At 34.1% G+C, this 27,793-nt stretch overlaps 1 protein-coding gene, 1 long non-coding RNA gene and 1 pseudogene across 3 annotated transcripts; 1 reads left to right on the forward strand and 2 right to left on the reverse strand.

Moving 5' to 3' along the window:
• Nucleotides 1-958: 958 nt before the first annotated feature.
• On the reverse strand, nucleotides 959-9,624 carry LOC145585849 (DNA mismatch repair protein MLH1-like). The gene is made up of 16 exons (XM_081642563.1): nucleotides 9,237-9,624; nucleotides 8,979-9,151; nucleotides 8,787-8,859; nucleotides 8,206-8,340; nucleotides 7,898-8,108; nucleotides 7,520-7,668; nucleotides 7,203-7,301; nucleotides 5,540-5,606; nucleotides 4,881-5,016; nucleotides 3,437-3,534; nucleotides 3,210-3,318; nucleotides 2,629-2,794; nucleotides 2,205-2,366; nucleotides 1,867-2,038; nucleotides 1,587-1,750; nucleotides 959-1,211 (listed from the first exon to the last, which is right to left on the reverse strand). The coding sequence occupies exons 1-16, from the start codon at nucleotides 9,507-9,509 to the stop codon at nucleotides 1,167-1,169; spliced, it is 2,232 nt and encodes a 743-aa protein (XP_081498689.1). The 5' UTR covers nucleotides 9,510-9,624; the 3' UTR covers nucleotides 959-1,166.
• A 1,122-nt stretch (nucleotides 9,625-10,746) lies between these two features.
• Nucleotides 10,747-14,619, reverse strand: LOC145585850 (3beta,22alpha-dihydroxysteroid 3-dehydrogenase-like; annotated as a pseudogene). Its single transcript, XR_014100738.1, has 8 exons — nucleotides 14,065-14,619; nucleotides 13,707-13,840; nucleotides 13,215-13,482; nucleotides 12,418-12,504; nucleotides 12,130-12,208; nucleotides 11,752-11,858; nucleotides 11,215-11,342; nucleotides 10,747-11,122 (listed from the first exon to the last, which is right to left on the reverse strand). The product of XR_014100738.1 is annotated as a 3beta,22alpha-dihydroxysteroid 3-dehydrogenase-like (transcript).
• A 2,265-nt stretch (nucleotides 14,620-16,884) lies between these two features.
• LOC145585851 (uncharacterized) lies at nucleotides 16,885-17,762 on the forward strand. Its single transcript, XR_014100739.1, has 2 exons — nucleotides 16,885-17,101; nucleotides 17,491-17,762. It is a non-coding gene; the product is annotated as an uncharacterized LOC145585851 (long non-coding RNA).
• Nucleotides 17,763-27,793: the final 10,031 nt, after the last annotated feature.

The raw sequence follows: 27,793 nt of genomic DNA on the forward strand, positions 1-27,793 counted from the left end.
GTTGGATTAATATAAAAATCAAAAGTATCTTACAATAAACAAACAAAAAAAAAAAATGTAACACCAAATCACTAAATTATTACTATTTTGTTATGAGTTGTTTAAATCTCCGTACTTGTTGTCCAAACACACCAATTTTGTTTAATAACTTAGGTAGTTGGATGTAGTCATGTAGTCCAAACTCTCCTATTTGTCGATTTTTGTACAAGTGATTCATTGGCAGGCAGAGTCTAAATAAGATAGTTGAAGGCACGTAGCCCTGATATTTCACAAGGGTTAAAGGGTAATTTAATATCACAAAAATGAGAGAGAAATGAAGGGGTAACAAAAATGTGGGTGTATTAGGCGATGAAAAGGGAGAAAAAAGAAACGACAAAATAATTGGTTGAAACCACAACATGTTAATACGGAGTACCATTTTAATTACTATGCATTTTGAAATTTGTTCATTGTAATGTTCAATGATACTAATTGAACTCGTAAAGAACCTACATTTAACTTTCTAAATATTTACGGAAAATGCTCTGTAACATAATTTCTCATTAATAGCCACCAAAAATACTTCTACTGTACGTCTCCCACACACCCAACATACCTACAACCTAATAATCCCAGACCAAGAGTTGTGTTTTTGTGAGTCAGATTTGGACCATCAGAGTCACCATATACAGAGTACAAGTATATACTTCCATAATAATCTAATGTACAAACAGCATACATCTCAACCAATGGAATTTCCTTAAGACGCATCATAGAATTTTCTTACTTGAAGCAAACAAACTAATGTAACTTCTTCACACAACAACAAAAAAAAATAGAATATCATAGTCTAAGCAGATATTGAGGTGACATTAAAAATTGTACGACTTCACATAAACTTATAGTCACTTTACCCTCAAGGATAGATCGGAATTTCTAGGATAAATTTGCTTTTTGGCCAAAAAGCATGAATAATAAGTGGAGAAGTTTACAACATTTTCACATTGAAAGTCTAAAGTATTTGTTGAATCAGCAATTTATACATACTGCAGATGACATCAGACAATTTGTATGTACAGAAGACAGGTGACACCTAATTAAAGTTATCATTCATTCATACTAATATATACATCCCCTATATTTCAAACACTCATTTTTCCTCATCTTAGCTAAGAGTGTCTGACCTGTTAGCATCTTTCAAATATTCTGTAAAGCTTCTCCAGTGAGGCCACCTGTAATTTCAGGAACAATGTAGATTTTCAAAGATAGTTATTGCGCGGAAAAATAAGATTATTGCTTCCTTCGTCCTTAATAATATGCCACATTTCTATCTTCAGTCATTCCAAAATAATTGGGCACTTCTTTCTATGTTAAATTAAAATGTGAAGTTTCCTACATCAGTAGATCTTATAGGCATTAACTATAAAAACTCGACAGCCAATTTCGGTTTGACATTAAGAGAATACATCTCCAGTAATGGTATATTATTTTGTTCCTAAAAAATAATCCCTAATTAAATGCGGCCTATTATTTGAGGACGAGGGAGTAATAAAATCTCGTTTATGTAACAGGGAAAGACTTAACATGAGTTTGAATGCACTTGTTACCTGTACAAAAGTCCCATCTTTAGCCATTGAATTAGGGGGTTTAAGAAAGAGTCTCATAGCAGGAACTAGGATGTGCTGCACAGACCACTCACGTTGTGCCCAAGCTGTCTCTGCTTCTGCAAGTAGTTCATGTTCAACCTCATCGTCCTTAACCGCACTAGGAGCTGTAGAAAACAAAAATTAAATTCAGCAAAAAGCTCTGCATACAGTCGAGCTTGTTCAAGAAGGTATTAAATTTAACTTCTGTCAACTGAAACAAGATTAATGAGGAGATGAGTACCAGATCTGTTCATATCTTCATCAATAGAAATCACAGCAGGTTGAGATTTTCTTCTATAATGTTGTAAGCCATCACCTGCTGGATTTGGCAAAATAGGTGGATGCATGGCATAGAAATTTGCAAGAGCAGCTGAGATTGTTTGAAAGCAAACTTTCTCATCCTCCCAGTCAACCTATGAAGAGGAGTAAAAATCAGAGTTAATGCTCTCACTGGCCAAGTATCATTAGGGAAAAGGAAAAGGAACAGATAAATAGTAGGGTTATGCCATCACAGGATGAAGTAGAATCAGAAATTATATGAAAAAATTGAAGATTGCAGCTAATGAGCAAGAAAAATACATCATTGCCAAGACAAAGAACAAATTCAGGAACACGATCCATGTCAGGTGTGTACTGATCAAGTATGACAGGAAGCCTGGACAAATTCCCTTGTGGATCTATGTAAATGCAGAAATACTCCTCCAGCATTTCGGATTTTCCCTTGAGTAGCTCAGTGTTCATCTGTAGACCAATTATTCAAAATAAATCACATCAAAAGCATTTTATTAAATGGTTTAAGTGGAAACTTAAAGTATGGACTTGTTCAGAGATGATGATGTAATAAATATAAGCAACATAACATGTAAATGTGGAAAAATCAAGGACATGAAGGTATCTGATTAGGTTAATTTGCAGTTAAATAAAGTACTAGCCTAGGTCTCAAGCAGGGGGAGCAAGAGTACAGGACTTTCTTTGGAGAAGTGGACAAAGGAAAAGTAATAACCTCAGCAATTTTCTTCTTCAAATCATCATCCTCACTGTCATCTGCATCAATATCTTCCTCTTTGAGTGCCAGCATTATTAACTCAGGGAGAGGAGCAGGGTCACTCAATTGTATAGCATTGAAATGAGCAAAACGACGCAGGACTTGCTGATACATGAGTTCTTTGCTGGGCAGAAAAAGGGGTAAAAGTAACAAGCAAACAAAGTCAGATGAGATCAGTAAAATTTGATGCTTAGATTTATATGGAACTCACACAAACTAAAGAACAGGCTAACTGACTGCAAGGAGGATGATAAAACCAACAATAGTCGTTATTCCATCCAAAATGCATGCTGCAATTTACTCCAGATATTGCAGAATCATCAATTCTTTGATTCTATGAGCCCTATGATGGACCAGCAGTAGACTTAAAGTACTATCCTAATCTTACTAATTCTCTTTACAATGTAGACCAGAGTCAACTTTAGGAGTATAACATAAATGTAGAGACAAATGGCCAATTGGCAATCAGACAGCTGCTTATTCTTACCATGAATCCGAAAGATTTAGTGTAAAGAGCATAAAAGAGCAAATATTGATACCTCAAGTTTACTACATTTGCCAGATAAAGATGAGTCTTGTACTGTAACAATGCAAAAACATCATCTGCCATTCCAACATAAGTGCAGCCTCTGACAATATCAAGAAGGCCTGGAAGAAATGCAAATTAATGAGCTAAAATTATTAATATGAAAAGAAAAGCTAAGGCTAAATTGAAAATGGCTTCAAAGTTATTACAGTACATACAGGGGGTGGGGGTAGAACTCACCAGAATGAGAGCTATTATCAATTTCCTCAACAAGCTCCTGAATGCTGGTAAGATCTGCACTCTCCTTGGGATTTCTCCTTTGTCTAATAATTGAAGACCTACAATATTCAATTTGCGTCTTTATCATTAGATATATTACAACCACAGCAATCCTAAGAGATTCTTACATTGTTTATTATTCACCAGATACTGCACTCAAACAAATGCTTGTTAACACCAAATTAAATATCTTGCAACAGAGATAAACAATATGCTAATACAGTCTTGGGTGTGATCTAAAAAATAAAAAATAAATTACTAGAAAACAAAAGATGTCATGCTGAGGATTGTAACACTTAGAACAAAGCTTGATGACATGAGGCAACAACATAACATAGTCACAAAAACCATGACAAAAAAACAAACCTGTTCTGATATGGCGAACATGCAATTAAAGACTTATGAGGTGCAATAAATCAGTTGAAAATTAGAAAGAGAGGAAAAAAAAAAAAAAAAAAAAGATTTATGTGGTGCAAAAATTCAGTAAAGAAAAAGGACTTAAGACTACCACAAGGTGCGATAACAGGAGCAGTAGCAAAGACAGCATTAAAGAGCAAGACATATTAAAAACCATATTAATTCACTTTACAATACGGAAGCTTAGAGGAAAAATATCACAAATGAGAAGTATTTATCTCATAAGAGTAAACTGCCACTCGGTTCCAATTTTAATCTCTCAGTTGGCTAACAATTTGAGTTTGTGTAAAGGAGATGGGGGTTTCTCTGCACCTCATTGAAGTGAGAGCTTTAATGGGGTGCACTTAATAAAAAGTTTATGGGGAAATAAAGGTTGTGCAACTAGGCGTGCCTCATTGTGCCTCATCAAACCCAACTTGCCTAGACCAAAAAAGACACATGGCCCATGTCACCTTGCCGCTCAGGCGCGCTTTTATCTACTGGATTTAACAACATAAAAATAACTCACTAAATTATTCAGTAGAACACATTAATTATGGTATTATACTGAGTTCTACTTCCTTCACCATAAAATTTGAATGCTTAGGACATTAGCATACTCCTAATCTCACTTTCCTATCACTTCCAAAACTGATTCTATCCTTTACACGCAGGTCAGCAAGATTTACACCATTCAGAAATCTTAGTAGAGTTGTAGAAACACTCTTAAACTCCAACCTGTCACAAATATTAGAATATGATTTGCTCTTTTCTCAACATTACCAACTAAACAAACTTTGTATGAAGCAAATATCCTAGCTAGTGGAAGCAATAACCAGTTCAAAGAGCAAGCTATAACTGCTGAGAGTAAGGAATTGAGGTGTGGTTTTTAAAACCACCAGCACCCACCAACCAAGAAAAAACAAAAAGATGACAACTTAAGAAGCACACTTAAAAAGGAGACTGATGATTAATAATTATAACAATGTTGCATCTATGAAAGTCTCACCTTACAGAATTCAAGCTAGCATTTCTTTCAAGCAGAGTAGAAGGCTTAACTTGCATATATGCATGCAACCTTCCTGCTGGATCTAATGCATCAGTTCTAACCATCTTTTGCATGGGAACCTTCTGCGACTTTGATGCTGCAGTTGCACCAGGGGGTAGGGCATCAAAACGTCACAAATAAATATATTAAGACAAAATGTTGTTACTACTTGACTCATAATTGCATCAATTGAGTATCTGTCAGTATTGGTCACACAAAATTCTAGTAAGTAGTAACTGTCATCTCTTATTGCTCCAACAATGAAAAAGATCTGTTTACTTCAGCTTCCTCAATCAACAAAGGCATTACAGACTATGCTATTACAGTCTCTTTGGATGCATGTTAACCACTTCATATATATTTCAAATCTTGTCATTCTCCTCCTTACAGACTTATCAAGAGACTTTTTCTTTTTTGCAAAAGCCTCACTTTTCTCTATTTTTCTTTAAGAAAAATTCAATTATTCCAACAAACCAAAAATTGCTGGAGAGAAGGTTAAGGAATTTTTTTTTAAAAAAAAGCTGGTGAAGTTGAGCAACTTTCAGTTCTAGGATCCATAAGCTGTATCAAGTGTAATTTTTAAGGAAAGCTGAGATTTGATCGTGATAATTTATCCATACCAGAAGCTGGAGGACTAGAAAGGGAATTGCTTGTTCCTACAGGAATTGAAGGCGAGGACTGCATCACCTGCTTCACACATCCAAAAAAAAGCGAGTACAAAAATTAATAGTATAGTGATTGTTTCTTTTAGTTGAAGAAAGTTTATCAACTATAATCAAGGACAACATAGAAGGAAAAGGTGCCTTTACATAATGCAAAAGAGGCTAAGAAATTCAAGTCTTATTAAAAAGCCTTTCTCTAGAGCATGGTCCTCTTATGATCAACACTTAATTGTTTTATATACCTCTGTTGTAGTTAAATTTTATTGGAAAAAGCATGGGAAGCAACAGGTCAGAAGATCCATATAATTTTTTTATTAATAAATCGCAATGTTTATGAAATTTCCATCTTGGCAATTGATGTCGTTCAAGCCATGCATGCATGCACATTACATAAGATAAGGGAGATCCGATGTCATGATTGAACCTCTACATTAATTACGAAACTGTTACGACTTCATTAAGATAAGTGAAGGATTATATAAAGGGGAATACCTTTTATATACCGATTTATACAAACAACTACAAAGTACCTATTAAGAATGTATGTTCAATGAAAACTACCATTTCACAATTTTTGACAATTTCAAATCTAAGTATGGCTTACTAAACCAGACCTGGCCCTATGCGTGGAAACAAGACAGAAACAGGAGGCTACTGGAGTACTGGTTTTGTGAGCCATACTTAACTTTTGAAAATCACAAAAAGTAAATAATTGTCATATACTCACATAGGAGCTCTTATTAAGCAAATTGTCTCCCAAGATAGTTATTTTAATAAATTCTTTAAAAGATAATTGTTTGTAACATACTAACATGTGATACATAAATGTTAGTTTTCCTCGATATTTTCTTGTATACAAAATTAAATTTTAAAAATAACTTCGAAAACATGTTTCAAGTTCCTATATTATTTCTTTAACGCGACAACATTTTTCCATATCCTGTGAACAAAAGTTGAAAAATATCACTTTGAAGGTCTTACTCCGAAAGCATTGACACCGGGTCATCTCTCCAAGACATCATAGTAACTTCATAAAGTTCATATTAGGAAACCCTAATTTCTGTTAGGAAAACACCCAAACCTCCTCTTTCTGATTAGTTAACACTTGCCATTAAAAACATGTCCTTTGGACAAATGTCAGCTTAATTTCGCTTATTTAAACTTATTTCAACTTAACGGAAATCAATTTATCTGAACTTGAAATATTTTTTCTGAACTAATTTGTCTGGAATAAGTTAGAATAAGTTGAAAAAAAAACACCCTTAGCATATCCGCTAATCTATAGAACTCTGAAAGCAAGGACAGTTGAGATCCCAAGGTTTCAACATGAACTAGAGATTGCAAACAAATGCAAGAAACCCTACTTTGCAGGTTAAGTAGATAAGTAAGCTAACTTCCCTCAGAATTCAATGGAAATTCTAGAGAGAATCAGATATTGTAAAAATAGGATAAAAGGATGCCAAGAAGGTTAGAGGCAATTTAAGAGACATTAGGGGTTGTAATCATGGACAAAACTCAGCACTGTGCATGTTTTCCAAGTAAAACAGACTCAAAATAACTGTTGAATGCACTATATAAATTAAAGATTTGAAGCTCTTGTAGTAGATGCAATATATTTTACCAGTTCTTCAAATACTCTTGTCTCATTGGAGTTTGTCAATTGCAGTTCCACTTCTGACTGTATCTTTTCAATTATAACTTCCTGATTCAAAAGGCTTACCTGCCAATTAATCAACCAAGAAAATATTATCTACCAAAAAATGGTAACAGGACTAACAAGGGTCTTGTGAGACAGACATCTAAAAAAAATTCTTAAGGTCAACAGATGGACAATGCCGAATTTTTGTAACCTAAAAAGGTTGCAATCACGAACTGCTATGGGCTCAACAACAAATCAAAGCATTTGAAGATTACAAGCTACCTAAAATTATTTCTTACCTCACGTTTTGTTGGATGTATGTTCACATCAACATGCTCAGGTGGTAATGTAATTGACATGTATACAAAAGGTTTTGATGCTCTGGGCAGAGTTGCAGCATATACAATTTCGATAGCCCTTTTCAAAGCAGAGCACTCAACCAATCGATCTGAAAGATATTCCAATAAATGGTCAATGATGTTTTGAAGCTAAAACAAATGCACCCATGCTGCCAGCATTAACTTCAACCACTGACACTTTAGTAAAAACAAGTTAATAGATGAATATATAATTGAAAATATATTCCGCAATATTTAGGAATAGAGGGAAGTGAGGGATGTATCTCGACCACTTAAAGATCATTACCCAATTATAGGTGTTATTTACACGGAACATACCATTAATAAAAAGCACCATAGTTATCTTCTTGGCCACGTAATTGGAATTGGAGATGAAACCTTTCATCTTAAACACTGAGCTAGATGGATCATCATCTGAGGCTTCTATCTTTATTAGATTACGAGCAACAGATACACCATAAACAGCTCTGATCGCATCAGTTCTAGAAGATGTGGCAACACTATGAACATCAGCTCTTGCAGCCCCATGCTAGAAATAAAAGGAGCACAAATAATGAGTTTTAGATCAGGTTGGCTCCTGAAGAAATAAAGTAGATGAATGGAGGAATTTAAAACCAAAGACTAACCTTTCTACAAGAAAATCCCACATTTATGTGATGAATTGCAAACCGACTTAGCAAGTCAACAATCTTTGGATAATCATCATTAGAGTTCTGAAGTGTTTTCTTCCGTGCAGTCATATTATAGAAAAGATTCTCGATCTAAATTCAACGGAAAAAAGTTCAATTCAAGATCCAAACTCACCTAAAACATCAGATCTCTGTAGCGTATTTGTCCATTTAGCCTCATTTAAGATGGTGAAAAAATAAGGATAAAATAGAAAAAGAAAGTATACCACTAAATCAAACAATACAAACCTCTCATATTACAATAGTTGAATTCAATTCTGTTAGTTCCTTCTATTACTTACTTCAAAAGGCCAAATCTATGCCTGTTCATTTACTCAATATTTATTTGCAACAAAGGATTACATCAAAGGGCAGGTTTAAATTCACTGGGACATACTTCAATTTCTATACTGAAGAGCAAATTAAATTCAATCTTTTTTATTAACAACTCTCTTTCATTGGCATGCCACCATTCAGTCTGATCAACAACACAAACAAACAAAAAAGGCTCATTTCATCCAAGTAACTACGGCTCATACCATGATCTGAGTCCCTTTCACAGCAGCACAAGGTTTAGGCTCATTCTCCATAACACCATCTCTATAAGACACCCTGAAACAAACAGTGAACCCTCATTAGAACCAATTCCTACTTTAATAATAACTCTCTCTCTCTCTCAGAGGCATTTCATCAAACACTTTGTGCTCAAAATAAATTCCCACCAAAATTACCTGAATCCATGCAATTGGCCTGGGGTTATAGTAGTCACCGTCACATGACCAACATAAGTCATGCTTGCCAAAGCCTCACCCCTAAACCCCATCGATGTAATCGACTGCAAATCCTCGAATTTCGACAATTTCGACGTCGTATGCCGTTCACAAAGTATCGGCAAATCCTCAAACTAAACAAATCAGAATTAGGGTTAATCTTCAATACATAGAATTGCGCCACAAAATCATAAAATTTCTGGATAAGTTTAATTTTACCCTAATTCCGTGACCATCATCGGACACTTGAATGAGTTTGAGACCACCATCTTTGACAACGACATTAATAGAGGAAGAATGAGCATCGAGGCTGTTCTCGACGAGCTCTTTAATGGCGGAAACTGGACGTTGGATGACTTCACCGGCGGCGATACGGTTGATGACAGATTCATCTAAACGATGGATTTTAGGGGGTTCTTTGGTTGTAGTAGGAATGATTACATCATCTTCTTCATCTAGTTCAATGGGTATTGGTTCATCTCTTTCCTCCATTGTTGTAGTTGCTAAGAGGAGAGAGAATGAGCGAATAGTTCAAGCTTCAAGATTATGGTTGTTTTAATGGCTGCTTTCGTTTTTCCCGCCAAGTTTACTTGACATAATTTCTCCCTTCCCCGTTATATATAGTGGCTACTGTTCCTAAAACTATGAAGTAAACACAGGAAGTAGTAATCGACTAATTGGCAAAAGTTAACGGATATCCCGGGGTGTTATATAAAATGACCATTAATTATTCCAATTAACGCGTGATTTTGATATACATTCTTAAATTAATGTAGTATTTTAGAAAATATTTTTATATCTGGTTATCGAAGACATTCGTTACTTAATAATTTGCTAAAAATAAATTTGTAACAATTAAAATGAAAATGACTGCATTTAGTTAATTAAAATTACAAAAGGAGTAATTAAAACTTCTACAAAAGAAGTTAAATAGAATTTTTTTTCACTGTAATTCCAAAACATTTTTTTATTTGCATTGATTCATCGAAATACATTTGTAATAACTAATGTTTTCTCCTACAATCCTACAGATAAAGTTTTTTTTTTTTTTTTTTTTTTTTTTTTTTTTGGAAGGTAAGATGAAAGTTCTTACCAAGTTAGATCCTCTCACGAAAGTCCCTCTCCTTAAGTAATACTTAGTCTAGTGGTAAAGATTGTCATCTCACAACCATAAAATTCCACTATATGTAACACTCTCCTTTTAAGTAATACTTAGTCTAGTGCTAAAGATATTGTCATCTCACAACCATAAAATTCCACTATAAGTAACTTGAGAGTGGAAGATTACCCTTCCCCTTCCCCTCACTTTCAAGGGGCCTTGACTGCAAATCTAAACTGAGTTGACTAGTAAAAAGCTTTAGTTCGATAGTTCCTTCTTCTCTTACCAAAAAAACAAAAACTACCATATTAATACTTGAATAGAACACACCTAAATATATATACTTTATTCTCCATATTTTGTAGCAAATATAAATGTTCTATTCGAATTGCAGCTCAACCAATCACAATTTCTTCAACCCTCCTTGTAAGGAACTCTAGAGGATGATCCAAGACAAACTATATACACTGAGGATTGTGAATCCTCAATCAGTTCAAATTAGTCACTGGCATAGCAACATGCGCGGTTAAGTTTGCAGCATGTTGAGCCATTTGAAAAGCCCTTGACAAACAACAGTATTTACCCCTTCCCTGACATTTATATAGCCTGCATAGAGTGAATATACGCATATAGCATACACCCATATATACATATTACAAAGTACAAACATATTGTGAATTTGGACCTTGTATGTTTACTTATGGAGCCGATATAAGAGTAATACAGTGTAAGCTTATTTTGCAATCAAATCAAGAGTTGATTGTCAAGCATTGCTAGACCTTTGTGACTTCTTATAATCTAGACATAACAGGCAAGGTTTCCCTTGTTGCATTTATTTAAAAAAAAAAAAAAAAAAAAAAAAACCATCTTAACTATGATACTTCTTTTTTCTTCCCGTCTTCCTCTTCACACAGATGGATTTCGTGGGCATACATTAATGGGATACCGCTTCTGTGTTCCAGTTAAGGGAAAAAAGACTAGCTTATCCTCCTCTGCAGCCTCCCAACTGTTGAGAAACCAAACCAAGTAAGACATCAAGGGTGATGATATTAATACGTATATGCCAATGCCAATTTATAGACATGAACACAGTGTTACCTGTATTTTGTAATGAGGCGGTGAAGGAAGATGGAGATTGATACCCTAGAAAGCTCATATCCAGGGCACAACCTTGGGCCTCCCCCGAATGGAATGAAAACATTAGCAGGGGTCATTTCTGCATCACCCTGTTCATATGACAAAAAACACGTCATCAATCCAGGGAAAAAGATATACTTCGTATTAATGATCTACTGCGTAGTAAACAAAGATTTACATGTAAATACTCGGTATCTGTATCAATGCAATGAATACAGCTAATCTAACAGTTCTAATTACAAGTTACATCATTACTTACTACAAGAATATAAGGCCTCCACATTATATATCTGGTTGAAAAGTAATAATACACTCCAAGTGTATTGAAACTAGTAATATAGCATACTAGAAGTCATATAAGCTACAGAGTATACATTTTTATCTTATTAAAAGAAATAAGGAGATTGCAAATTAAAAAAAGGACCAAAAGAATCAAATTCTAACCAAAAAAAGGGAAATCTAGGTAACAATTAGAGCAGAGGATTTTTGATGAATAACCTGCCATCTCCAAGGGTTGAATGATCGAGCATCCTTAAAGTATTCATCATTCATATGTACGCCCCTAATTGCTGCAAGTACTTTCCATCCCTTTGGTATTGTATAGCCTGTTAACATATTGACCCAGAGGCAAAAATATATTACTCAACTACTATGATTTAAGATAATTGCCTATAAATGTCGTAAATTATAGTATGAGATGTAACATAACATGAGACTGAATATGCCACCCCTTTTTCAGTCTCTTAATAATCAACAAGTTAATTATAAAAGTCACCCTTATGCATAGTATTTAATATTCATCTTAAACAAAACATAATATTTGGAATTCCACTAGAAAGATAAGGACCAAGTAAACATATAAACTTGTAGAAATACCGTTCATTTGGATATCTGATAGGGTTCGCCTATATATGCCACCAACGATATTAGAAATTCGCAAAGTTTCACTAATAACCTGGAGATATAATCATATATACAGGAATTAGAATATTGTTAGCCTAATAATACACAGCTTAAAGTTTCTAGGAATATTAGATTGTTAGAAAACTTCACTCTATCAAAATTATAGAAATAAAGAGAAGATTATAAAAATAGTATTGCAAATTTATGCAAGTTTGAAGTAGGTTACTAGACTAAGTACCATATATAAATAAGACGACTTACACATTGAGTGAATGACATTGATTTGTAATCATTCCAAACCAACGGCTCACTATCACCCTTCTGATCTCTGATCTTCTCTTGTTCTTCCTGTTGTATAATTACAACGTATTAATTTCTTATGCAATGTATTAATAATTGCCAACAGCCTAGAGCATACTAGGAAAAACCATCAAAGACTTCAAACATGCATAAGGGGAAATTTTACTAGAAGAAGACACAATTCAATCAATCAATCAAGCCTTAATCTCATAAGTGAGGTAGAATAAGACATAATGGTACGGAGAAAAACGAAGTCATACTGGAGTGCCGTAAGTACAGCAAATATTATTTATCTAGCCTTTGTGCATATATAATTCATGCTAAAGACCAGAGTATGTACTCTAATTCAAAACTAGGCGTGTAGCATCTCAGCAAAAACCCCAATTGGCCTTGTATGTGGCAACACTCTTGTTCGATATAGACCTAATTGAAGGCTGTTGAATACATAGTGATATCTACTGCAATTTCCAGTAGCCTTTTCCAAACAGTGGTGTTTTCGGCTTAATGCTATTGCCTATCTTAATATTTTGAAACATAAGTTGTAAAAGTGGCTGTAAAATGGTAAATTGCTTCACTAACAGTGGTGCTAAAGCTACAATCAGTACATTATAAAAAAAACTCAACAGGAGTAAGATAAATGGAAGTAGTTAGCTTTTACAAGTTTCCTATACGTTTCTCAGGTCAATACAATATGAGTACAAAGTATACTACAAAGTTTCTTAAGTTAATGGGGGAGAAAATAAAGAGAGATCGATTACCTTGAGTTGGGCAAGAGCAAGTGGAGATTCAGTTAAAAATTTGACTGCTAAAGTCATTGCTGAGGAGGTGGTCTCAAAGCCTGCCAACATCAAAGACACCAGCAAATCTACTATCATCTCATCAGAATATTCATCATCAGCCTTCTCGTCCAGAATAGCCCCCAATATGTCGCTCTTTCTCTCCCCTTCCTCCCTAGCACTTCTTCTCTCCTTTACCACCAACCTCAAGGCTTCTACCACTTTTGTCTTAGCCTTCAACCACAAGGTGACCATCCAATTAACATATGATATTGTCCAAATTTTAGAGATGTAGAAAAGTAATTTCCAAGTCATGATTGATGATATATACCTACTCATAAATATAAGTTTCAATACAATTTTTCATAGATCGACATAAATCAACTTATATTCATCAAACAAGGAATTAAATCAAATTCAATTGAAGATCTATGCAAAATATTGATTTTAAGATCAGAAAATTAGGGGAAGTACTAAGAGATAGAGAAGAAAGGCAAGGGAATGCTCCAGAAGCCTTCAACAATAAGAAGGAATTCTTTTCTAAGGTTCTCTGTCCATTCACAAGGGTCATAGCTCAATAAAAGCTTTATTGTTAATGCGAATGTAACCTGCATTCATACAAAAGAAAATGATGGAATTTAGTATACACTAGTTTTGAACCTCAGGGATACAGAAACTGCAAAAATATAATGAATTAAAGTTTAACTGAGTAGCATAGTTTGTATCTCCTTAAGTAAACAACATGTATAGGTTTTGTGTAATTTCTCTGTTATTTTTAAATTGCAACGTATGCACAAAGTTACTAAGTGTTAAAAAAGATAGAAAAACTTGCCTTCTTAGTTTCCTCCAGAAGTAAAAGTTTGGGAGACCAGGAGTCCATATAAAACAGCATCAAACGATCAATATCAAGCAAAAGACGGCCACGAGTAAGAGCAGATTTAGTAAAATTGACAGTAAGAGAGTGCATTTTCTTATGCAAATTTCCCTTCATTAAAAGCAGTGAGTATTCCCCATGCAAATATGCAATCATACATGGGTAACTACTCTCAAATAACTTGCCTTCATTGTTAAGAATAAAACGATTGACCTCAGGATCAACAACGTAGATTGTGGGCTCACCAAACAGGTGGGTCAAGAAGATGGGCCCAAAGCGGCCCACACGTTCATCTGTGAAAGGCTCAGGGTTATCGGATTTGAAGGCCGATATCAGTTGGTATCGGGGAGACCCATTTTACCAGGAGGGAGAGTGTTGGGCCGTCGGCGATACAGAGTGAAGAGTAGGAAGGGGAGGGAGAGAAGAGAGATGAACAAGGTGATCGTGACATTTAATGAGAACTCCATAGGAGAGCAAACTAGTGTGTAGTAGCTGAGCTAGACAGAAGAGTAATGACAGATTCATCGGTTAGGATATTATTATACTCTACCTTAAAAAAATATCCAGTTAATCATTGCAGAATATATGTGGTGCACTTACCTAGTTAATTTTCATATAAAAAAAATAAAATTAAGAAAAAACCATATATTGAAATATTATTTTCAATAAACAAACATTTCCATTGTATTTTCAGCACTTGAGCTAATATTTTTGTTGTGTAAAAATGAGCTAAAAAATCATGTATGGTCCACAATATAATCCAACATTCCAACATATGAAAATATAACTATATAAGTATCACAATAATTTAATGTAACACCACAAATATACAATAGTACAAATACTACGTACTTCGTATATTATTATTACATGCATCACCCTTTTACATTTTCCTCCAATTCATTTTTTCCCCAAAAACTAAACATGTTATAAAATATGTTAATAATGGATGGTCATTATAGGTTGTAAATATCACTTTTATGACTATCTTAAGTATGGTTGTAATAACACCCTTGTAATCCTCCTTTGTCATTAGGTCACATTAACCCTCTCATGAATGGACTCTTCATTGTCCATATAAGTTACAATGTTCTATCATGTATATATATAGGTGACTAATGAAATGGATGAATATAGATATAACACAATTACCATCTACATATCTCTCTCCAATCTTCTCCTTTTTCCCTTATTTTATAATACGTTATCAGCACCATTCTTTAAACGAAACTATTACATTGATCACTCCTTAAGTATACTAGCCAAGAAAAAAAAGTCCAAAGTGAAATATGTCGAATCTTGCCAAGCTTGAATTTGTGGCCCTTGATATTACCGAAAAGAATTATTTATCATGGGTGTTAGATGCTGAAATACACCTAGATGCTAAAGGGCTTGGTGAAACAATCAAAGAGGCTAATAAGGCAACAGCTCAAGATAAGGCTAAAGCCATGATTTTCCTTCGTCATCACCTCCATGAAGGGCTCAAAAATGAATATTTAACTGTGAAAGACCCACAAATCCTTTGGAGTAATCTAAAGGAAAGGTATGACCACCAAAAAACAGTGATACTCCCTAGAGCTCGTTATGAATGGTTGAATTTGAGATTACAAGATTTTAAATCTGTTAGTGAATATAACTCAGCTATGTTTAAAATAACTTCTCAATTGAAATTATGTGGAGAAAATATTACTGATGCAGAAATGCTTGAAAAGACATACTCCACTTTCCATGCTAATAATATTATCCTGCAGACACACTATAGAGAAAAAGGTTTTAAAAAATATTCTGAATTAATATCTTGTCTTCTTGTGGCTGAGCAAAATAACGAGCTGTTAATGAAAAGTCATGAATCACGCCCTACTGGCTCTACTCCATTTCCTGAAGCGAATGTGACAACCCATAACGGGAAAGAAACTAAAAACAGAGACCATTCCAGTAGTAGTGGTCGAGGTAGAGGTCGTGGTCGTGGCCAATGGCGTGGTCGCGGTTGTGGGCGTGGTTTTAGTGGATATGGTAGAGATCGTGGAGGTCATTACACAAATTATCATTCCCACCAGAAATGGGAACGTATGGATGATAAAGAGAAAAATGAGACCAATATATGTTACCGTTGTGGAGGAAAAGGCCATTGGTCTCGGGTTTGTAGAACTCCAAAGCATCTTATTGAACTTTATCAAGAATCATTGAAGAAAGGAAAGAAAGTTGAGGCAAACCTTGTTCTTGAAGATGGTGAAGGTGATTTTGATTTTGGCAATGCAAATCATTTCGATGTTGCTAATTTCCTTACTTCCCCAGAAGGGAATAATTTTGATTTCGGCAGTACAACTCATTTAGAAGTTGGTGATTTCTTCAATGTCCCGGAAGGGAATAATTAAATTTATATTATTTTATGTCAACTTTAAGTCTTAGACTTTTATAGTTATTTACTTATGTTATTTTCTATGATTGTAATAAGGACTTTATATTAGGGCTGGCAAAAACTGACCCGACCCGAAAACCCGACCCGAACCCGACCCGAAAAAAGCGGGTTAGGGTTGAGAATTTTGACCCGAAAACTTAAATGGGTCGACACGAACCCGAACCCGAAATTAAATGGGTTAGGTTAAGGTTGAAAATCTCAACCCGAAAACGACCCACTTAACCCGAAATAAATTTCAGGTCATAATCAGGTCGGGTCAACCCGAACCCGACCTGATAACCCGAATTAGTTTAAGTTTAAAAAAAAAAAAACGTAAAAAGCTTTTATTAGCCCAGCCCAAATGCACAAAGAGGCTTCCTATATAAATTCAAAACCCTAAAATAATCTCATTTCCCCTCACCTCTTCAGCCGTTTTTCCCCTCATTTCGCTCTCTTTAATTTTCTCTCTCCTCAAAAACTCATTATATTGTTGAATTTTCTCTTTAATTTCCTTCAGTCGTTTACCATTGTCAATTTGTCATCTCCTTCACTCCTTCACAAGACGCGTTCCTTAATTCTTCTCCTTCATCAATCAAGGTATCTTGCTTCTTAATTTATTTTCTGTTTCTTTTTTCGTGTTTTTACATGCTATTTTTGTTTATTTTCGTATTCTTTTGTTGTTAATTTTATAATTACCTGCTTTCGTTTATTTTGTTTTTTTTACATGCTAATTTTCGAGTGTTATTACTAATTTATGATGTTAAATGTTGTTGTTTATGTTATAATATGGTTGTTTTTGCTAATTTTCGAATGTAATGTTAATTTTTATTGTTAAATGTTGTTTATTTAATGGTGATTCTTGTTATTTTTTGTTTTTCATGAGCATGCATGTTTTAATTTAGATCTTACTAGTTAGATCTAGACAATCTAGTCTGATTTAGATTATTATCATGTTTTAATTATATTAGTGTTGTTTTTCTTTATAGGTTTGGCAGCAAGAAGTAATCACCCATGTTCAATTGGAAATGTTGTGGATCAATTTTAAAGCTTGAGGTGGTGAACAAGGATGACAACATGATAGATTGACAGTCTCAACATCGCCCGATCTTAATTCAAATGAAAATCTTATTGCATCTTCTATTATTTTTGAGAACTGTAATTTGTGTTAAAAAATCTTTTGAAACTTGGTTTGTAATTAGTGAATTGCACTTTTTATCGGTTTATAATCGTTAATTAGGATTGTTACTTTGTTAGACTATGCCATTTAATTTTGGTTTGAATTAAAACGCTCAACCTCTGAACAACTTGTGTTTGAAATGAAAAAAAAGTTAATTCAGGTTAATTTTGGGTTAACCCGAACCTGAATATATCAGGTTTGGGTCGGGTCAAGTTCAGGTCAAAGAAACCTGATTTTAATCCAAATAAAAAATCAGGTCAAGTAAGGTCAATTTCGGGTTGACCCGAACCTGAAAATATCAGGTTCAGGTTGAGGTTTTCAACCCGAAAAGTTAAACGGATCAGGTTCGGGTTGGGGGGTAGCTGACCCGAAATTAGGTGACCCGAACACGAACCCGACCCGACCTGATCCGTTTGCCAGCCCTACTTTATATGCTTTATGAATTTATGAAATATTTGGGTATTTTTACTGAATTATTTATTTTATCATCTTTATTTTTATGCTTTAACATTTTGACATATATTTTATTTCATGAAGAACATGGATATTACTCAAGTTCAGTTTGCTATGAATGGTGAAGAATTATGTCTTGCTGACAGTGCAACTACTCATACAATACTTAGAAATAAAAAATACTTCTACATTAATGATGAAAAGGATTAATGTAAGTACCATATCGGGTAGTACAAATATTATTGAGGGCTCCGGAAGAGCCACTATAAAATTGCCTTGGGGAACTGAAATTAAAATAATTGATGCTTTATACTCCCCATTGTCTCAAAGAAATTTATTAAGTTTTAAGGATATTCGCAACAATGGCTATCATATTGAGACAATCAATGAAGAAAATAGCGAATTCCTTCAAATCACAAAAATAACTCAAGGCACAAAACATGTTTTGGAGAAACTCCCTACATTCTCTAGTGGTTTGTACTACACAAAAATCAATACTATTGAAACTCATGCTATAGTAAACCAGAAGTTTACTGATAATTTTGTTGTTTGGCATGACCGGTTAGGCCATCCCGGTTCAATAATGATGCGAAAAATAATTACGAATTCATGTGAACATTCTTTGAAGAGCCAGCAGATTCTTCATAATAATTTTTCATGTGCTGCTTGCTCAGTAGGCAAGTTAATAATTCGCCTATCACCAGCTAAAATTAATTTTGAATCAATTAGTTTTCTGGAACGTATACAAGGAGATATTTGTGGGCCCATACATCCCCCATGTGGACCATTTAGATATTTTATGGTTTTAATTGATGTATCAACTAGATGGTCACATGTGTCCTTGTTATCAACTCGTAACCTGGCGTTTGCGAGATTACTTGCCCAATTGATTAAGTTACGGGCACATTTTCCAGATACTCCTATTAAGACAATTCGGCTTGATAATGCTGGTGAATTTACATCTCAAGCTTTCAATGATTATTGCATGTCCATTGGGATAAATGTTGAACATCCTGTAGCACATGTTCATACACAAAATGGTCTAGCTGAGTCATTAATTAAACGTCTTCAGTTAATTGCTAGACCATTACTTATGAAATCCAATCTCCCAATTTCTGCTTGGGGACATGCAATATTACATGCAGCAGCACTAATTCGCATTAGGCCAACAAGTTATCATAAGTTCTCCCCATTACAATTGGTTTATGGTCAGGAACCAAATATTTCCCATCTAAGAATTTTTGGATGTGCGATTTATGTTCCAATAGCTCCACCACAACGCTCTGAGATGGGTCCTCAAAGGAGGTTGGGAATATATGTTGGGTTTGAGTCCCCGTCAATAATTAAATATCTTGAACCTACAACAGGGGATTTATTTACGGCTCGTTTTGCAGATTGTCATTTTAACGAATCACTTTTCCCAACATTAGGGGGAGAAAAAAGAGAGCTGGAAAAGGAAATTAAATGGAATGAATTATCATTATCCCATCTTGATCCTCGAACTAAACAATGTGAACTGGAAGTTCAAAAGATAATTCATTTACAAAGTTTAGCGAATCAATTGCCAGACTCGTTTGCTGACCCAAAAAGAGTGACCAAGTCACATATTCCAGCTGTAAATGCTCCATTTAAAATAGATGTCCCGGAAGGACAAAATAAATTTGCTAATGAGTCTAAACCACGTCAGAAACGTGGAAGACCAATAGGTTCCAAAGATAAGAATCCTCGGAAAAGAAAAGGAGCATTAATTGATGATGGTCAAATTGAAGAAACAATTTCCGAAGGATCTCTAGAAGAGAATTTAGACATGATACATGAAGAAATTCAGGTACCTGACAATGAAGAAATTTCAACAAATTATATCATGTTTGGAATTACATGGAACCGAAATCAAATCGACGTCGATGATGTTTTTGCATGCAATGTAGCATTAGATATCATGGATAACAATGAGGATCATGAACCAAAATCCATTGAAGAATGTAGACAAAGAAATGATCGGCCAAAATGGAAAGAAGCAATTGAAGCAGAATTAAAATCTCTTGAAAAAAGAGAAGTATTCGGACCTGTAGTCCGTACACCTGAAGGTGTAAAACCAGTGGGATATAAATGGGTCTTTGTGCGAAAGAGAAATGAAAAGGGTGAAGTTGTAAGATATAAGGCACGCTTAGTTGCACAAGGATTCTCACAAACACCTGGTATTGATTATGAGGAGACATATTCTCCTGTGGTGGATGCAACTACTTTTAGATTTTTGATTAGTCTGGCAATAAGAGAAGGACTTGACTTACGTTTGATGGATGTAGTCACAGCTTATTTATATGGCCCACTGGATAATGACATTTACATGAAGCTCCCAGAAGGATTTAAACTGCCAGAAGCAGCAAAATTTAGTTCTCGAGAATATTTCTGTATTAAATTGAACAAATCTCTTTATGGATTGAAACAATCTGGGCGTATGTGGTATAACCGTCTAAGTGAGTATTTGTTAAAAGAAGGTTATAAGAATGATCCTATCAGCCCATGTATTTTTATAAAGAAATTTGGATCGGGATTTGTTATAATTGCAGTGTATGTTGATGATTTGAATATCATTGGAACTCCTGAAGAGATTTTAGTGACTGTCAATTATTTAAAGAAAGAGTTCGAAATGAAAGATCTTGGAAAGACAAAATTCTGCTTGGGGTTACAAATAGAGCACCTAGAGAATGGAATCCTTGTGCATCAATCAACATACATAGAAAAGGTTCTTAAAAGTTTCTCTATGGATACAGCACATCCATTGAGTAGCCCTATGGTTGTAAGATCACTTGAAGTAGATAAAGATCCATTCCGACCTCGGGAAAATGATGAAGAGATTCTTGGTCCTAAAGTACCATATCTTAGTGCAATTGGAGCGCTAATGTACCTTGCAAGTCATACACAACCCGACATACCATTTTCAGTTAATTTATTAGCAAGGGTTAGTTCATGTCCAACTCGGAGGTATTGGAATGGGATCAAACATTTACTTCGTTATCTTCAAGGTACGAAGGATATGGGTTTATTTTTCCCAAAGTTGTCCAAAGAAAATTTGATTGGTTTTGCAGATGCAGGTTATTTATCTGATCCTCATAATAGTCGATCACAAACCGGATATGTGTTCACATATGGTGGTACTGCCATTTCTTGGCGTTCCATGAAACAAACCATTGCAGCTACTTCTTCCAATCATTCTGAGATTTTAGCAATTCACGAGGCTAGTCGTGAATGTGTATGGTTAAGGTCAGTAATTCAACACATAAAAGAAGTTTGTGGTTTATCATCTGGGAAGGAGGCACCGACAACTTTATATGAGGATAATGCAGCTTGTATTGCTCAACTTAAGGAAGGATACATCAAAGGCGACAGAACAAAGCACATCTTACCTAAATTTTTTTTCACTCATGATCTTCAAAAGAATGGAGATATAAAAGTATTGCAGATTCGTTCAAGTGAGAATTTAGCAGACTTATTCACTAAGGCTCTTCCGACAGCAACATTTAAAAAGTTAGTTTATCGTATTGGATTGCGTCGTCTCAGAGATCTTCAGTGATATAATAATGAGGGGGAGTAATTGCGCGCTGTACTCTTTTTCCCTTATCCATGGTTTTTTCCCACAGGGTTTTTCCTGGAAAGGTTTTTAATGAGGCAGCATATATGCGCATTATTCTATTTTAAGATAATGACCATCCAAGGGGGAGTGTTATAAAATATGTTAATAATGGATGCTCATTATAGCTTGTAAATATCACTTTTATGACTATCTTAAGTATGGTTGTAATAACACCCTTGTAATCCTCCTTTGTCATTAGGTCACATTAACCCTCTCATGAATGGACTCTTCATTGTCCATATAAGTTACAATGTTCTATCATGTATATATATAGGTGACTAATGAAATGGATGAATATAGATATAACACAATTACCATCTACATATCTCTCTCCAATCTTCTCCTTTTTCCCTTATTTTATAATAAGACACACTTAATAGATGTCTTCTAAATTAATTAGTCATAGGTCAAAATTACATTAATATCATTAAGCTCTCATAAATCACTATGCACGCATCACATCATGCTGCATATAGAATAATATGCTAATATGCTATCTAAGTTATCTTGATTACTATGATTGGATAGCTTTATCTCACGAGTCATATTCTAATTGTTAACTTTTCTAACTGTCAATATTGTCTATCTCCTTACTTAAAATCATATTATTTAAATTATCTGCTGTTTTCTATCTGATCCAAGAATTTATGTATAATATCTCAATTTCTCAAATTAAATTTAAACATTGAGAAGTAAATAAATAAACTGTCACAGATTTATTAATTAAAATAAACTATTAAAAGGTTTATTAGTCAGAGTGAGGTCACAGATTCACAACTTTTAAAACTAATTTTAAGAGGATAATTTAATTTTTTTTAATTATTTTTTTTGAGGAAATTTTTGAAGAGGATTCTTGATATGAGAAAATAGAAACAAATTTCCTTTTAAAAAAAAAGTCCTACTTAACAGCAACAATAACAAGATTTCCTACCCAAAAATAATTCATTCGGATACTGACTTAAGAATCACACTTCTCAGAAAGATGGATTGTTACCTTCACAGAATCACATTAATAAGCACGAATAACAATGTTGCATCAACAAAATGTCCTACCTTAAAGAACGCAAGGCAGCATTTCCTTGAGCTGACTATAGAGGGCTTAAGCACATATCGTCCGCAGAATCCAAGCACTGGATCTTTCTGTAATTCTGCAACTTTGATGCTGTGATTGTATGTCATGTGATGAAGAGTACCAAAATGTAAAAGGATTATTGCAGGGGGAAAAAAATTATGTGACTGATGCATATGTGTGTAACTATAGCTTATATAACTCTATCAGTGTTTGTCCATGCCATACGGAATTCCAGTAACTATAAGTCTATAAGCATCACTTGAGCGTCTGTCAGTAAATAACTGTTACAGAGCATTTGATAGGGCTTGCTCCAGGGAAGAAGAAAATCTATCAACTTGAGCTTCTCAATTCAATAGAAGCATCCTAGATTAAGTCTCCTGATGCATGTTTCCCATTTTATGCTTGTTCCAAATCTTATGTATCATTTCTCCTAAAACTTATAAGAAGAATGTTCGGCAAATGCTTTTTTCTTTCCTACCCTTTTTTTTTCCCAGACAAACTATAAAATTTAAAAACAAACAAAAAATTGCCCTAAGAATATAAGAACTTGGTGAAAGGCTGAAAATACACTATTTAATCATTTCTATAATTCATTAGATGAATATCAAGTGGTGACAAAGCCAAATTTTGAGGAAAGCTGAGACAAGTTTGCAAGATTATATCCCATACCCAAAGCTGAAGGAGCAGAATGGAAATCTTTGTACCACCTGCTTCATGCATTGAAAAATGAGAGATATATATAAATTGAGGGAATAAATGATCAATTCTTTTTCTTTATAAGGAAAGATGAAAAGGAGGACAGCACAGAAGGAACAAGATGTCTAAACAGAGCAAATCATAAACATTAGCCAAAATTCTGATCCAATCAAAAAAGCCTATTCCAATTAAACTTCCTAAGGCCAGAAGAATGATACTGTATACAAAGTACATTATCATCAATAAAACCCCATGTTTATGAACTTTTCATCTTGGCAGATAATGCCATCATTCAAGATTACAAACCAAGAATACATAGAGGGATCCTCAATACTATAGCAAAACCATGATTGTACAGCAATAAGAAAATCATATTTTGCGTCTTCATTAAGAAAAGTAAAGGATTATAATAAATAAAAAATTACCTTCTAAATACCACTTGTATTACAAACAACAAACTTATAAAAAAGTTTGCTTAAAACAATACCTAACAAAAATTAAGTGTCCAATGCACACTACCATTTCACAAATTTCACCAATTTTATATGTTAACACCTTTTTTTTATATGTAACACTTTATTGTGGCTAGTAGCCAGGCCCTAGAAGAGAACTGGCTTTGTGAACCATACTTAATGTTTGAAGGTCAAGATAACCATCAATCAGTTGTGTGTATTAGTCGACTTGTCTGTTAAGATAGATTTCTTAAAAATACATAAAAGGTACTTGCCATTTATGTAAAAATAAATATGTAAAAGGTTGAGTTCCACAAATTTTTCTTGTATAAAAACATTGAATTTGAGTCAAACGGCATGAGCACATAAATGGGAAGATTTTGCTTGGAGTTTGTGCTTAGTAACTTAGTAAGCAAGCACAAACAACTGCTGTAATCCTTAATGTAATGAAAGGTTTGCAGCTCCTGGTAACATATATGTACCTACTCTTCAAATATTCTCACGATTCCTTCCTCATTGGAATTTTATGATTGAGGTTTTGCTTTAAATTTATCTTATCAACTATAACTTCCTGAATCAAAACTCAAAAGGCTTACCTGTCAAAAAACCAATCAAGAAAATGACATTTACCACTGATGGAAACAGAACCAACAGGGATCTTAGATATTAGACAGAAATCTAAAATATATCCAGGAGATCAATAGAAGGACAAAGCCAAATCATATACTCCAGTTGCAGCCACTTTGAAAGATTATGTACAGCGTACATTCAGAAGCTTAAATGTATCTTTTTAATGATGAGCAGAGGAACTGATCATCTATCATAAGTTGTTCTTTCTAGTGAAAGGGAACAGAGCACATGTTATGAGAATATTATGATGATTCTAGTTGTAAAACACAGATGACGTGACATGAGGAACAAAAGCAAAAAATTGGAAACTGAAGAAGGCCACTAAAATTGGTTAAGCATTCTGCAATCCTAAATATCAAAGGGCCCAACTACAAATTAATGCAAGTGAAATTATGAGCTACCTAAAATGTCTTTCTTATCTTTCTTCTTGTTGAATATATGTTCTATCAACATAATCTGATGGCAACGTAGAGTTGCAGTATAAAAAATTTCAGTAGCCCTTTTCAAAGCATAGGACTCGGAAGACCAATCTAGAAGAAAATCAATAAATAGATTATGTTGTAAAATTATAACAAATAAATCCCTTCTGCTAGCAAAAAAAAAAATCAAGCAATGACACAATGATAAGATTGACACAATTAATGAACATTGTTTACCTTTTTCACAATATCTAGAACAAATAAGGGGAGAGAGGGGAGTATCTGAACCAATGACAAAATCAATATACCCTTACAGGCATTATATGCACAGCACATACATATCAAAATACAGCACCATAGTTATCTTCATGGGCACGTAATTGGAATTGTAGATGAAAGCTTATAAATCGACATTTTTAACTTCTTCACTACTAGATTTCGAAAACACATTTACAATATATATCAAATCTCAGCAACTATATTTTTATCTGCCCTCTATTTGGTTGTTAAGAAAATTAGGATAACGGGAGTAAGTTAATAATTGTTTACATATTAACCAAGAAATACAATATTCAAGGAGTACCAGATCAATTTAATTCAGTCAGTTCCTTGAATTACTCTCTTCAAATGGCAAAAAATAGGCATGATTATTTGTTTAAACTCAAGAGCAAGTTAAACATCATTCTTTCTTTAAAAGAAACAATCCTCTTTCAATGGTAACACAACATATCTTATCAACAAAACAAACAAAAAAAGAAATATAATTTCATTTGAGCAATTACGGCTCGTACCTTAATCCGAGTCCCATTCACAGCAGCACAAGACCTCTAGGCTCATTCCCTGTAAAACGATCTCTATAAGAAACCCTGGAACAAACAGCAGAACTCCATTACAAACAAAACACAACAGTATCTCTCTAAGAGGCATTTCATCAAACACTTGGTGATCAAAAACAAAACCCACCAAATTGACCTTACAAGCATGAAATTAACCAAAAACAATAATAACCAAATCACATTAGTCACATAATTCATGCTTCCAAATCCTCACCCCTAAACCCGATCAATGTAATTGACAGCAAAATGCAAACCCTCCAAATTCGACCATTTCAACATCGTACGCCTTTCAATAAGTATCAAACCCTTGAATTAACAATATGAACAAACAAAATTTAGGGTTAATCTTTAAAAAATTCAAAGATCATATATTTTTCTGGATTTTTTTTAAAAAAAAGTTCCTCATACCGGAATTTCTTCGGAAACTTGAAATGCAGTGTTCATCATAATATTCTTGAATGGGTATGAATTCATCTCTCTTCACCATAGTTGTTGTTGTTGGTCAGAGGAGAGAGAAAATGAATGAAGTAAAGTGAAGTGAATAGCTTAGAATAGGGATTCGATGATGGTTCTATTTGTGTATTTTTCCCGCCAAGTATTCTTAGACTGAGATTGGGGTTGATTTTTTTTTTTAAGAACTATCACGATTAAAATGCCAACGTTTTTACTGACTTCGATTTTTTTAGTTGCAATTTTGGGTATTATTTGAGAGATATAAAATATTCTAAAGTAGCAACTAAAAAAAATCGAAGGTAGTACATAATATTTCGTATTAGTTTTAACTTTTTTGAAGATGCGGGTGTAATGAAATTTGTTGGACAAATTATGCCCCTTGATTTTCATGAAGATAATAATTGCTTGTTGCTAAGGATGTGGAGTTGGCTTGATGGTAGCACTCCCATCTCGTAACCTCGAGGTTACGGGATCGATCCTTGCCTCCAGCATATGCTGCAAGTTTCCAAATCGAAATCCAGTATCTATAAAAATAGAAGAGAATCACGAGTGAGTTAAAAAAAAAAAAAAACACGCACACACACAAATGGTTGCTTTCCTAGTTTATTAATTGTTTTTATATTAAAAACTTTATGTATATCTAATAATGGGAATAAGTATTGTTCATGATATTTTATTTCATCTAATTCGAGGTTCTAACCTAGATTGTTGTGGTTTTCATAGGATCAAGCTTGGAAATCTTAATTTTGATAAATGTATCGCGTGTGGAGATAACCTCAATCACATAAAAGGGGCGGTATGTGTTTTTATTATTTTAATCTAATGTTAAGTTTGCTATTAGTGGATGTCAAATAATTTAATTGGTCAAAGTTTTAGAGATCAATACTTAAGACATACTAAATTTTGCTACAAGTAATAGAGTCAAAGGGTCTTGCACATTTTCTTTCATTTGTTATCATAGCAATTGGACTTGGAGATGAAATAATTGCATTGATAAATTAAACTATCATTTCTACAAGGTAATAATTTATAATAATCATATATGTAAGGTAATAATCTACAGTAATCATTTATATAAGGTAATAATAAAACTATATTAAAGGGATGGAAATGCAAAGTAAAAAAGTATGGAAATGGGTCAAAGCGTGGAACTTGTTTTGATTTTGCCAGCTAAGGTATATAACATAATAGTTGCATACCCCACTTATGGATAATACATTAATACCTTTAGTAACTGTTACTAAAGTCCTTAAATTACCTTCTCCACCTTAGTATAAATATGCTAGCAAGTTACCACTCTTGTCTCACATTCATACAAAATTAAAAAAAAAACAATACAATTCTACTATCGTTCCTACCTTGGGTGCGTTCTCTTCACAAGATCTCATCCATTATTCAATCCATTATGGCTCAAAACCAAAGTCGTCATACTTTGAACCCACACGCAATGACTTGGAGGCCTATGAT

The sequence above is a fragment of the Chenopodium album genome, chromosome 16, assembly GCF_948465745.1.
Source record: "Chenopodium album chromosome 16, dcCheAlbu1.1, whole genome shotgun sequence".
NCBI lineage: Eukaryota > Viridiplantae > Streptophyta > Magnoliopsida > Caryophyllales > Amaranthaceae > Chenopodium > Chenopodium album.

Excerpts from the sequence above, each read along its gene's own strand:
- LOC145585849 (XM_081642563.1), bottom strand. The coding sequence starts at position 9,509 with ATGGAGGAAAGAGATGAACCAATACCCATTGAACTAGATGAAGAAGAT. Across the intron at positions 8,860-8,978 it reads GGCCAATTGCATGGATTCAG|GGTGTCTTATAGAGATGGTG; the intron begins GTAATTTTGGTG and ends TGTTTGTTTCAG. Across the intron at positions 1,212-1,586 it reads AAGATGGGACTTTTGTACAG|GTGGCCTCACTGGAGAAGCT; the intron begins GTAACAAGTGCA and ends CTGAAATTACAG.